The 12123-nt window shown below is 43.0% G+C and overlaps 1 protein-coding gene across 1 annotated transcript; it reads left to right on the forward strand.

Annotated features, from left to right (window-relative positions):
- Positions 1–8581: 8581 nt before the first annotated feature.
- Positions 8582–10231, forward strand: LOC123184778 (zinc finger CCCH domain-containing protein 33-like). Its single transcript, XM_044596840.1, has 2 exons — positions 8582–9832; positions 9881–10231. The coding sequence occupies exon 1, from the start codon at positions 8878–8880 to the stop codon at positions 9787–9789; it is 912 nt and encodes a 303-aa protein (XP_044452775.1). The 5' UTR covers positions 8582–8877; the 3' UTR covers positions 9790–9832; positions 9881–10231.
- Positions 10232–12123: the final 1892 nt, after the last annotated feature.

A 12123-nucleotide genomic window follows, 5' to 3' on the forward strand; every position in this document is an offset into this window, starting at 1 on the left:
TCAGGAATCTATGGGATTATCTTCTGGCCTCACCGGATCCGGAGAGGCCCTCCGTGAAAACACTTCGGGGTCGCCCGCTTCTTGAGCGGAGGAGTCCGGGGGAGGCGTTTCGCTCTCCATCATCTCCGGAAGAAGATGCCCCGAAGACGAGCTCAGCTAAGAAGGGCTAAGACCCGAACTGCAAGATATATGCGGCGGTTATTTTCTCAGAAGAAAGATAGTATACCTTCACTATTAAAGTATTTTTGGATCACTTACGACTCGTTGGAGGGCTGATCCCCCCGTGGACTTTGTGCGGCAAGAGCACCCCCCGAGGCAGGACCCTCTGTTGGAGACTTCTTCTCTCGTTTGGAGGCCTCGGCTTCCGGATCCTCGGAAGCAGTCCTCTTCCTCCCCCGGTTGTCCTCCTTTAAGGAGGCGCTCATTCCCTCGGTTGGAACTGGCAGCGATGGGGGCCCGCTTCCGCCCATATTATTCCCCCCCTGTATCTTCCTTCGAGGGCTCCGGGCAAGGTGCGAGCTCGAGCATCTTTTCCAATACCGGATTTTCCAAACCCTCAGGGAGGGGGGCCGAACACCGAATTATCTTCGCCTTTGTTAGCTAGTCCTGGTCAAAGAGCGATCTCTCAGAAATAACTTCATGATGAATAAAAGGCGGTGTGTTCGGTTAGATGATTTCTTACTTGTTCGGCGGTGCGGTTACTGCTCAGGCCCACATCCTTAGTAGCATCCGGACACTCTATTTGAGGTCTGAAGAATGACTTGTACATCTCCTGGTGCGTCAGGCCGAGGAAACTTTGAATGGCATGCGGTCCTTCTGGGTTGAACTCCCACAAGCGAAGGGGCCGGCATTTGCAAGGCTAGACTTGACGAACCAGCATAACTTGTATTACCACTACCAAATCAAAATCTCCCTCGAAGAGATCTCGAATGCGGCTTTGCAGTATCGGCGCGTCCTTGGCTGGACCCCAGCTCAGACCTTTGCTAATCCATTATATTAGTCGTGGTGGGGGGCCCAAGCGGAAAACGGGGGAAGCCGCCCACTTGGCACTTCTGGGAGCTGTGACGTAAAACCACTCCCGCTGCCATAATTCGGACACCTCTGGAAAGGAACCTTTCGGCCAGGGCGCTCCTGCCATCTTGCCTATTGATGCACCTCTGCACGCTGCATGTTGCCCCTCGATCATCTTCGGCTTCACTTCAAAGGTCTTGAGCCACAGGCCGAAGTGAGGGGTAATGCGGAGGAAGGCCTCACACACGACAATAAATGTCGAGATGTGGAGAAAGGAGTCCGGAGCTAGATCATGGAAATCTAGCCCGTAATAGAACATCAAACCCCTGACGAAGGGATCCAGAGTGAGGCCTAGGCCTCGGAGGAAGTGGGAGATGAACACGACATTCTCGTTAGGTTCGGGAGTAGGGACGACCTGCCCTCGAGCAGGAAGCCGATGCGAAACCTCAGCGGTCAGGTATCTGGCCTCCCTCAACTTCTTGATGTCCTCTTCCGTCACGAAGGAGGGTATCCATCGGCCTTGAAGGCTGGATCCGGACATGATTGAAGATCCGGAGCACCTAACCTGGGCTTTGGGTGTTGGAACTCGAGGCGGGGGAAGGGTTCGATTGAGCATGAGAGGGAAAATGCGAAAACCTTGTCCCTTTATAAAGAGGGTGAATATCAAGCGTCCTCTCCGTAGCCATTTAGGACTTGCCTATAATCTAGGAGTCCTAGACATGGTTGGGTTACCCACGACTGCATTAATGAGAATCCCGTAATTGGGGGAACATGATCTCTGCTTTGACAAGACGTGTCAAGAAACCGCCTCGCGTTATGTGCGGGGCTGGTTAAAGGGAACGGTTCGAATAATCACCGGGCCATGACATAACGTCATGCTGCCGAAACAAGCCAGCAAATTAGATCTGCGAAAATATTATTCTCTCTACGATGGTACGTGGAACTTATTTTGCAGGCTCGGACACTATCCTCGTTTTCAAGTTCTTCTGTGATGTATTCGGAGAAGGAACCCGCCTTGCAATGCCGAAGATAATACTGCAGGCCGGACTCATCGTCATTGAAGCCTGGTTCAGGGGCTACTGAGGGAGTCCTGGATTAGGGGGTCTCCGGATAGCCGGACTATCTCCATTGGCCGGACTGTTATACTATGAAGATACAAGATTGAAGACTTCGTCTCGTGTCCAGATGGGACTCTACTTGGCGTGGAAGGCAAGCCAGGCAATACGGATATGGATATCTCCTCCTTTGTAACTCACCTTGTGTAACCCTAACCCTCTCCGGTGTCTATATAAACTGAAGGGTTTTAGCCCGTAGGACAACAATCACAACGTACAATCATACCATAGGCTAGCTTCTAGGGTTTAGCCTCTCTGATCTCATGGTAGATCTACTCTTGTACTACCCATATCATCAATATTAATCAAGCAGGACGTAGGGTTTTACCTCCATCAAGAGGACCCGAACCTGGGTAAAACATCGTGTCCCCTGCCTCCTGTTACCATCCGGCCTAGACGCACAGTTTGGGACCCCCTACCCGAGATCCGCCGGTTTTGACACCGACAGTCATCCACCATACCTACAGGTACATGTCACACCATTTCCACATCTAATATTATCACATTGGTACCGAAAATTGCTCTCCTCTAGCCACCACATAATAATATGGATATCCAGCCTCGATAAAATCATTTTAACCATGCACGCCATGTGCTAGCAAGGTATATATCATATGTGTTTGCTTTGAGATTCTGATCATAAATTTTCAGCCTAGTATGTATCTATATATTCACTCATTTTTGGACACTTTTAAATTAAATTTTACTAGACCCTAAATCAATAGTTGAAGTTTCAAATCTTCGAAAAAATACAAAGTTTTGGTTTAAGGTGGAAGATTTTTTTTCAAATGTTTGAAGCAAATATTTAAAAGGTACATATTTCAATTAATTTCAAAATACACGTCATTTTAATTACATAATGATTCAGTGCTATTGCATTCCATCTCACAAAACATCGAATACATTTTCAACATTTCAAGTGAATTTCAATCACCATTCAGTAAGATTTCAATAAATGTTACAAAAGTTTCAAATGCATGTATACTGGATTCAATCAAGATTTAGTTCGTTTCATTCATGAGTCATTACATTGAAATGCATTTTAGGAAAGATATAAATGCATTTATAACATTTGAACATTTCAAATGCATTCCAAATACGATATCAGCTCAAGTTCATTTAATCACAAATTTTATTTATTTCATAATCATTCCTAAGGTATTTTCATCAGCTTCCACAAATGTCACAAACTTGTAATCAAATTCAAATTCAAGAAAATTTCAATTATTATACAGTCATGATTCCAGAATACTTTTGAGAGGCATTTTCACTGGATTTCATATATCATAATTCATAAGTTTACACCCAAATTACTAGTTTCAGTTGCAACTGAAAATATTAATCATGGTTAACATGCAACTAAAATTTCAGAATTTTGGATTCCTTTCAGCTCAACTCCTAATATCCATTCTAGAATTGTTTTAGATATATTTAGAGCATTTAATATACATTTTATATCAACTCCATGATGATTTAATACATTTCCCATGCATTTCCAGAGTAGTTTTAGATAGAATTCACGAATCAATTATTTCATTCACATTTCATAATTTTAGATACATTCTACACAATGTATGCCATTTCATACATCTACTAAACTAGATCCACATACATGCATCTCCACATATGTCCCTCCTCTTCATCCAAAACCAAACATTTTGTACTATCATTTCATTTCATTTACCATAAATCGAGAGACTGCATGTGAACTTCACAAACAAAGTAACAATTATGTTTGGTAAAAAATTTTGTGTATATTTCTTACAAAATTCACTCGACTAATATAAGTTTCAAGACATTTCTCACAAAAATTTCAAGCAACAAAGATAGTATCAAATTATCAACAAAAATCAACAAATTTGGATTATGCTTTATTTTGTCTCCTGACCACTGCATATTGATTTGCTCAACTCTCCTCCACAGGAAGAAAGCAAACAAAAAATACAAAGCCACACACTACTAGTTTGCATGGTATCCCACACTTTGGCTTATTTAATCCATGATAAATCCAATGAGAAATTGGATCCAAGGAAACAAACCACACTGCTTGGACAACCACAAACCATCTTTTACAGAATCCTTGGCTGAATATGTTATTGCCGGCATCAGGGAGACTATGGGATGCAAGGGCTGGATACTATGATTGGGTCATCGAGGAGCGTCACATCCTCCCATGCCCAACCCATCCTTCTTCCTCGTGCAAAGACTTTGCTTTGTCGTGTGTTACTACACCCCCCAGCATGCAAATAAGCATGGTGGGAGTTGCATAGCAAAGAGCTACATCTGCCACCATGTCCTTCAGTGCCACTGCCAACGCCAAGATCATTCCATTCTCTCTTCTCCTGTTTATGGATTGAGAAAACGAGGGGGTGTGGGGGAAATTCAGTTGCCGAGTATATATTTTTTTATTTGGAAGGTCCCCACACATTGTGTATTCCTCTTAACCCCTTCTTTGTTTCGTTATAATTTTATGCAATAGTATCAGCCACGAATCTCGACAAAGCAACCTACTACGGATTCATGTTAGCATACACATTATAAAAATAATTCTCAAATGCGCTAGTAACGATAAGCAACCTTCTAACTGAGAAACTGTAGCATCCCGTATATGAGGTCAAACCAACATTGCATTGCTCAGAATAACACATCACTCTTCATTCAAATGTACTCCATTTCATATGTTAGTTAATAGTTCAACATTACATAATGTCTTCTTGGGGAGTTGGTGCCGATGTCCAGGGAGTATTCCAAGTGAGAGCAAGCGAGAAGGTATTAGGGCAAGTGTCCACGGGTATCATAAATTTCTCTACATAATTTGGTATCAATTTTGGGGTTCCACATGATGTCATGGGTGTGAAAAGGCCTAATTGAGAAGGGGGTGCATTTGGTGTTTGCAGTTACGATTAGCACAAATTGGCATCTATATTAAAACTTTACGAATGGAACAAAGGAGATGAGAGAGTGGTGGATTTCAGCAACACTACCGAGCTTACAAAGTATGTATCTGTGCATTTTTTCAAATTTGAGCCCATATCCTGTGGGTTGGCAAGGAGACTTTCTGCCTACTTTCAGACTCCTACAAACAAACACCATATAAGGAAAACCACTACAATATATAGTAAGGTTCACTCGTATTGCTACTAATAACGGTCCAGACTCCTACCCCTATAGGTTCTTCATGACATGTTACTGCCAGGAAACTTTTTGCCTACTTTCCAAATATGTTATGTGGCAGAAAGTAGGGCTTTTATGTCGATGCAACATATCTCGACACTTGATGTGGTGATGTTAGGACTTGACGAAAATCTATCAAAAGTAAGTTAGAAATGCATTTATGAGAGTTGCGAATGTTTTTTCAGTATTGAACATTTGAAATACATTCTAGAAACAATTTTAATTCAAATTCATTCAAATTGGTGTCAAAAACTTTATTTATTTAAGAAGCATTCCAGGGTCATTTTCACCGTTTCTAGAAATACCACAATTTTTTGCTCGAATTCAAAATTTAAGCGTATTTCAACAAGTATGCACTCATGATCTGGTCATGATTTCAAAACCATTTCAAGAGATATTTTCACTTGATTTCACCAAATGCATGTTACCATGATTCCTTGTATTTCAAGAAAAATTCACAAAATTTTAAATTTTAAATTTAGGCACCTCTTAGCTCAACTCCATAGATCCATTCTAGAATGATTTTAGACTATTTAGAGCATTTAATATTCATTTTAGATCCATTCAGTTATGATGTATGAAATTTCCAATGCATTTCCATATGAATTTTTTGATAGAATTCAAGAGTAACCTATTTCACTCGCATTTCATTTATTAGGTACATTCTGCATAAATTTTAGTGCCATTTCATACAGGTACTAAACAACGTCCACATACACACATCTCTACATACATCCCTCCTCACTATCGAAAACCGAACAACGGTTATTGGCTTTTTATTTACCTTTTTCAAAATTTCAAAGATACTAGACATGCATTTCACAATAAAACAATAATTACATTTGGTAAAATTATCGGTGTATATTTATCACAAAACTCATTGGACTAATATAAGTTTTAAGACTCACGAAAAGTTGAAGCGGCAAAGACACACTCTCAAATTATCAATAAAATCGACATATTTGGGCGATGTTTCAAATTTGTCCCATGGGAAATACAGATATCGACTTCCTTAACTCTTGTACACATGAAGAAACTAAACGAAAACAAAACACAACATCGCACATGACTTCATGCTATAAAATCCGAGAGAAATTGAATCCAAGGAAAAAGCCCATACTACTTGGTGAACCACACATACATTTTCCGCATCATTCTAATTAGGATATTCTGCTGCCAGTTTAGCGAGGCTTTGAGATGCTGGAACCGGATGTTGTGACTGGACCGTTGTGGAGTGCCGCGTCCTCCTACGCCTAGCCCATCTCGCATCCTTGCGCTGCCATTGAGGTGCACCGCATCATCCTAGGCCCAACCCCGCCCACACCTCCTCGCACTGCCGTTGAGGAGTGCTGCATCATATTAAGCTCAGTCCCTCCCACCTCCTCGCGCTACTTTGTGCAATGACACATCATCCTAGGCCCAACCCCTCCCGCTTCCTCGTGCCGCCACCAAACTTCACCATGTGCTACCACACCCCCAATCATGGAAAGCCACACACTGGGGAGTCGTAGAGGAACGAGCCACCGCTTCCATCATGTCTTTAGGTAGCACTGCTCAACACTAAGTTCACACCGTAGTATACTCTCTCGTTAATGCATTGAGAAAATGAGGGGTGGGTCCACTAGACGAGTATATATATTTTGCTTTCAATGGGCCCCATGTATTCTAGAACAAATCATTACACCACAATGTCACACATAAATCTCCACAAGGCAAGCTACAACAGATTCATGTTGGTGTACATGTTATTCTTTTCTAAAAAGATCTAGTATTGATAACCAACCACCAAGTTGAGTAACTATAGCACCCTCCCCCCCTCACCCCGCCCAAGCAGGTTAAAGACAACATCATGTTGCCCAATTTAGCACAATACTCTTCATTCGAATGTCACATGTGAGTTAACAGGCCAATGTTACACAATATTTTCTTTGTGTGCTGGCGCCGATGTCCTGGGAGGCTACCGAGTGAGAGCAAGAGAGAAGGCACCATGGGTAGTGCACATGGCTATCAGAAGTTTCTCCACATCACTTAATATCATGTTCGGGGTTCCACCCAATGTCATTGGTGTGAAAAATCCTAATTGGAAAGGGGGAGGGGGCAATATTTTGTGGCTGGAGTGGGGAAGGTGAAGGAGTTACTACCGGACCTGGCCAAAAGATGTTACACCACACATTGGGCATTCCTATTAACCACCTTATGTATTCCCCAACAAATTACTACACCACAATCTCATGCACAAATCTCCATGAAGCAACCTACGACGAGTTTGTGTTGTCGAACACGTTAGGAACAAAATATCAAAAGGGGTAGTACTAATAGGTATCCCTACCCCAAAGAGGTCAAGGCCAACATTGCATTACCCAATGTAACACAACATTCTTCATTCGAATTTTACCTGTGAGTTAATAGGTCAACAGTACACAATATATCCTTTGGGTGCTGGTGTCAATGTCCGGGGAGGCTTCTGAGTGAGAGCAAGAGAGAAGATATTAGGGATAGTGCTACCAATGGCTACCGGAAGTTTCTGTACATCACTTGGTATAAATTTGAGGGTTCCATCCGATATCATGGGTGTGAAAATCCTAAGTGCGGAAGGGGGGAGGGGCCGTATTTTATGTGTGGAGTTATGACTAGCGCAAACCGACACCTATATTTGTCGTTTGCAAATTGATGTAGTCAGCGTGGCCACAATCACCAACAATACGAACAAATAGCAAGGACAGGGGACGACAAATAAGTCTTAGTTAACCGATAGGAGAGGAGACAATGGTGGGTTTCTACAATTGGCTTACCGAGTTTACGCAACATGAAATTGTGCACTTTGTAGCACTTGAGCTCATCTCTTGGGGGACGGCTAGGGAGTATTGTTGAACCTAGCCAAAAGATGTTATTTATGGTCTTAGACAAATGGCTCGTGTAGGCACCCAAACATGCCCTTGCTCGAGATGGCCCACCACACCAAGGGCTACATGAACACCCACCATCTGCACAACCCATCTTATCACATTAGATCCTCCATGCCACCACAAAACGAGATGGATATCCTAGTCCCTCACACAAAGTCTCCTTTCCAAGGGGAGGAAGGGTCAACAATTTAGCTTTTCGTGAGGGAGTCTTGTTGAAGACTCAATGTCCAAATACCCAGACATCTTCATTATCTTTACAACAAACACAAATGTGTACGAGACAAAATAGACAACTCACCCAATGCTAATCACCGCATCCCCTAGAGCTATATATACCCACGGCAACGCAAACACAGATCACACATCTCCATACACCTTAACAATGCATGGTTTGTAGTACCAAATATTCCCCCATCCTCAACATTCATTAACAACCATATCCTAGCTTCATATATTGCCCAGAGCTTTTAGTCTAAATCATCCCATCCTCTATCATTCTTTCACGGCCATGCCTTAGCTCCATATATTGTCCATAGTTTTTAGTCTAAATCATCCCCCATATCCTCAACATTCTTTCAAAACCATGGCCTAGCAACACATGATGTCCATGAGTTCCTAGTTTTTCATCAGTATTGTTCATCTGTTGGAGAGTTTGTTGTGCTTGATTAAGGATGACAACCATGGAAATGGACATGTATAAAATGGTGGTGCAGGAGAACGGCGAGGTCACATACCAGCTGACCGACCCGACGACATGGGGCGCGTGGGCGCACGAGGGACACCGATTGTGGGCGTCCATGCCAGAAGACTTCTGGCTATACGAGTACAAGGTGCGGATGTGCCCGCAGCCATACAGCCACGACTGGACGGCGTGCCCCTACGCGCACAAGGACGAACGCGCACGCCGCCGCGACCCGCGTCGCTTCAACTACATCTCCATCTCCTGCCCGGAGTACCGCGCCAATGCGCGTGCGCATGCGCAGCTCCGGCTTGCCGGTGCCGGGCACCCGCCGCCGACCTGCGCGCGCGGCCTCAGGTGCCGCTACGCGCATGGCGTATTCGAGCTGTGGCTGCACCCATCCCGGTTCCGCACACGCAAGTGTGATGCAGGCACGCGCTGCCAGCGCCAGATCTGCTTCTTTGCGCACTTCACCCGCGAGCTCAGGGTCGAGGACCCCATCGCCGCCTCCACCGCTGCAGCGGTGCCGTCTTCGTCCTTTGCCATGCCGCGGACGCCACCCCACATCCTCCAGTGCGCTCCTACCACTTCGGTGACGCGTCCGCAGGATGTTCCAGCTCCACAGCTGTTCGACGACATCACCCTGCAGGCCACTCCAAACAGGCTTCGCATGCTGAGCCTATACTATGCCATCACTGGGGACGATGTTTTCTCCTCCCCCATCGCCACTGCCACCGCCGCCGCCGTCGCCGCTGCTACGACCACCATGCCGACCATGAGGGTGCCCTTACTGGCGTACAAGGAGGAGGAGGAGGACGCTAAATCCGTCCACTATGCGAACTACGAAGACTCCCTGCTGAACGACTACCCACACCGAGATCTCATCATGGACTTTATGCGCTAGGTATCCGAGGTATGACAAGGAATAAATCTCTGGATGGCAGGCCATGTCAATCCTGGAGCTCACCTGCAAAAAAGAGTCAATCCTAGAGCTAGTGTCATTGTGCGCATGACGGCTGCGACAGCGCGTGCATGCGTGTCTGTTGTGTCCGCGTTCAAGCAGTGGGTCCAAAAAGCCGTGTGCATGGTTCTTATTACATATTTATAATTTGCATGTCATGCATGGGCGCCAAGTGGCGGTAGTCGGTCCCTAGGAACGTCCCTATATGTGTATAGCGTATATGGTCATAAATAAGTGCCGTCTCCATGTGGAGATATATATATCCGATGGAGACTTACAATGCTATTGTTGATTATTGTAGTGTTATGTTATTGTTTTATCCGTCAGGCAAATGTGTAATGTTTCCCTAAGCACTTATTAACTTATATACAATTGTTTTGTCGAACTAGATGCCTCCTCGGTTCCTTTTAGTTTGTCTGATAACTAAGGTGTATTCTTATCTGCATAAGGAATATCATGATGTTAGAAATGTGATTCATACGTGCCGCTTTGTCTGGTTGTGTTATGAGATACTAGCAAAAAGGCCCGTGCGTTGCAACGGAAGAAAAAAATTCAGTCATATCTTTAGCTGGGTCAGTTGGACAAACTATGTGTGGCCGGTTGGCAGGTTATGACTCGACAATTTTATTTTTCTCCGACCTGGCCCACAGTGCGCCGTCATATGGGCTTCCTCTGTTGGGTCAAAACGGGTGGCAAGTAACGAAACCAAATAGCTTACGTGAAATTAATTAAAGCAGGACCAAACGAAACGGGACAAAACCAAAAATATCACCTCCTTTTAATAGTAGGTATAGATAAGGAGCATGTATATGTTCAAGTGTTGTTATGTTAATAGGCAAAATGCCGGCATGGTTGTAGCCACAATAAGTAAAGACAAAAGAAGTTGGATTTTTTTTTGTTAGTGGATATACAGCTTGGAGATCACTGCGGTGACATAAATTCTCCGATCCGGTCTGAGGAAGCACCGAGAATACTCAAACAAGAAGCCTTGGCCGCATGTTGCTGCAATCCAAAACCTCTAGTATAGTACTCCCTATTATTGATCTATACGCTTTTACTTTTGTTATCGGCAGATGCTTGAGACAAAGAGTATCGAGGCATGCACTCGTACGGAAATACCATTTTAAACTTGCGTTGAGATTCAGGTCTTTTTTAACGGGGTTATGGAAGCATTTTTCTTTTCTTGGTACATTTTCCTTTTGCTAATTCCAGGAGTACGACTGGATCAACTGGTCTACTTAATTGATGGGGATGCAATCTAAATTGAGGGCATTTCTGATTAAGACTGCAAATTCTGTCTGTTACACACCAGCAAATATGCATATACTAGAGGCTATGTGCGTTTTGTTGCGTTGTTCTTCACTCATGGGATTAATTCTTCTTTCTCTAGTTGATTATTATGGTCGGTTGTTTCATTTTGGTTTTATCTACAGTGGGTTGGCTTTTAATTATTCTTCATTTGTATATCTTGTTGGGTCGTCGTTGTAGACGATATTTGTTTTGAGAGGAGACTAAAGTTGCTAGGTTTGTCGTGTAGGGTCCTTGCATGTTCCGGCCTTAGTGTCAGCCATTGATGGTTGTGTGACTTGGGAGCTCTAACACTCACATGGGACGGCCCATGAAGCTCCCACTCGCTCAACTCGGCTCCTTGCTCCACTCAGTTATTTAGTTTTTATTTTCGTTCACTTCTCTGCTAGCTCATAAGAAAAACCAGCTATCATATATTTTTATTTCAAGAGGTTCATTAAATCAAAGTAAGTTCATGTACCTTAAAAATGTTGTGGATTACAAAAAAACGATTTTTAAAAATGTTCTTGAATTACAAAATATTCGTGGATTTCAAACAATGATCACAAAATCAAAAGCTTCATGAATTAAATTTTTTTCACAAACTTATGAATTTCAAACAATGAATTACAAAATGCGAACATTTGTTGAAAATCTGAAATGTTCCAAACTTAGGAAGATTATGAAAACAGAACCATTTTTAAAAAAAATGAGAACATTTTATATTTTTTCAAAGTTTTCAACATTGTTTTGAAAACACATTTTTTAAACCCCAAACATATTTACAAATTTATGAAGTATTTTGAATTATAATCATTTTGAAAATTTGCGCATTTTGAAAAAAGAAACAGAAAAAAGGAAATAAATGAAAAAAAGAAGAAAGAAGCAGAAAAGATAAAAACAAAAATAAAAAAGAAACAGAAAAGAAAAATGGAAAGATAACTAAATAAAACCAGCCACAAAAAACAGCAGGAAAAAAGAAAACCCGAT

This window comes from Triticum aestivum, chromosome 2A (assembly GCF_018294505.1).
Source record: "Triticum aestivum cultivar Chinese Spring chromosome 2A, IWGSC CS RefSeq v2.1, whole genome shotgun sequence".
Taxonomy (NCBI): Eukaryota; Viridiplantae; Streptophyta; class Magnoliopsida; order Poales; family Poaceae; genus Triticum; species Triticum aestivum.

Bases quoted from the DNA above. Each gene is read 5' to 3' on its own strand.
- LOC123184778 (XM_044596840.1), top strand. From the start codon at position 8,878: ATGACAACCATGGAAATGGACATGTATAAAATGGTGGTGCAGGAGAAC.